Raw genomic sequence first — 934 nt, 5'->3', positions numbered from 1 at the left:
CGTCCCTTTCGAGGCACCGCAGCCGTCACCCGCCTCACTCCTGAACCCCTTCTCCTCCGGAGTACCCCAGCGGAGTTACCGGCCCACTCAAAAGTACCAGCGCCGGCCGCCCCCACCGGTCACCCCGGCCTCGCTGTCACCGCCCAGCTCCCGGCTTCGGCCCGCACCGCCGGCGTGCCCCCGGTGACGCTCGGGTCGGTACCTTGCGGACCCCCTTGTAGATATAGAAGTAGAGCTCCCGGCCCACATTGAAGCAGAGGCGGTCGCCGTTGCCAGACTGGTCGTTGAGGTTTACGAAGGAGACGCGGACAGGGTTGGATCCCTGCGAGTTGAAGGGCACCCGGTTGGGCCGGCTGTACTCCGAGTGCGGCAGCAGCTTGTACAGACCTTCCCGGGTGGTGAATTGGGTCTTAATCTCGTTCATCTCCTTCCCTCCTCCCTCCGTCGCCATCTTGGAAAGCAGCGTTCATCCTGCCCTAAGTGCCCGGATCACGCCCACCGCGCAGGCGCCGTCCACGGCCGCTCGTTCTCCGCCCCCCACCCCCTTCGTCGCGGCCCCGCCCATTCGCGAGCCCGCCCCCACGAGGGCGGGCCGAGGCGAAGGGGGCGGGGTCGCTCACGGTCCCACTGCGCACGCGTGCTCACCTGGCGCGCTCCGCCAGGCGGGGCGAGCGCAAACCCCTCCCCTGGGTGCCGCCCTCTCCATGCCTGTGGGAAAGCTCCGCTCGCAGAGCTCGGCTCAGGCGTTCCTTGGGTGAGGTGAGTCTTCGCTGAGAGACCCTAACTCGAGAAGCCGAGGGAGGGCGCCGCCTTGGCCTCGGCCGCCTGGCACCCCTCGAGACTGAGCCTGAGGCGAGCAGTGAGGTCCGGTGTGTGGACCTGTGCGTCCCAGCTGTGCTCGCCCTCCCTGGGGAGGACGCGGGCGGTCCCGGTG

The 934-nt window shown here is 69.1% G+C and overlaps 1 protein-coding gene across 5 annotated transcripts in view; it reads right to left on the bottom strand.

The window, feature by feature from the left end:
• The window catches only part of Wdr20 (WD repeat domain 20), a 64,933-nt gene extending 64,422 nt beyond the window's left edge, over positions 1-511 (bottom strand). For 2 of the 5 annotated variants that reach the window (XM_037210850.1, XM_037210851.1), the window contains exon 1: positions 388-478. Coding sequence is in view for 3 of the 5 variants with exons in the window: in XM_028883806.2 (XP_028739639.1) it covers positions 203-451 (249 nt within the window). In the remaining 2 variants the exon portion in view is untranslated. Of the gene's footprint in view, positions 1-202 lie in introns of all 5 variants that reach the window. The other 3 variants (XM_028883806.2, XM_028883804.2, XM_028883805.2) reach the window with 3 other exon arrangements.
• Positions 512-934: the final 423 nt, after the last annotated feature.

The sequence above is a fragment of the Peromyscus leucopus genome, chromosome 14 (assembly GCF_004664715.2).
Source record: "Peromyscus leucopus breed LL Stock chromosome 14, UCI_PerLeu_2.1, whole genome shotgun sequence".
Classification (NCBI taxonomy): domain Eukaryota; kingdom Metazoa; phylum Chordata; class Mammalia; order Rodentia; family Cricetidae; genus Peromyscus; species Peromyscus leucopus.
The sequence above is the reverse complement of the archived record's forward strand: the minus strand, read 5'-3'. Positions and strand labels throughout refer to the sequence as shown.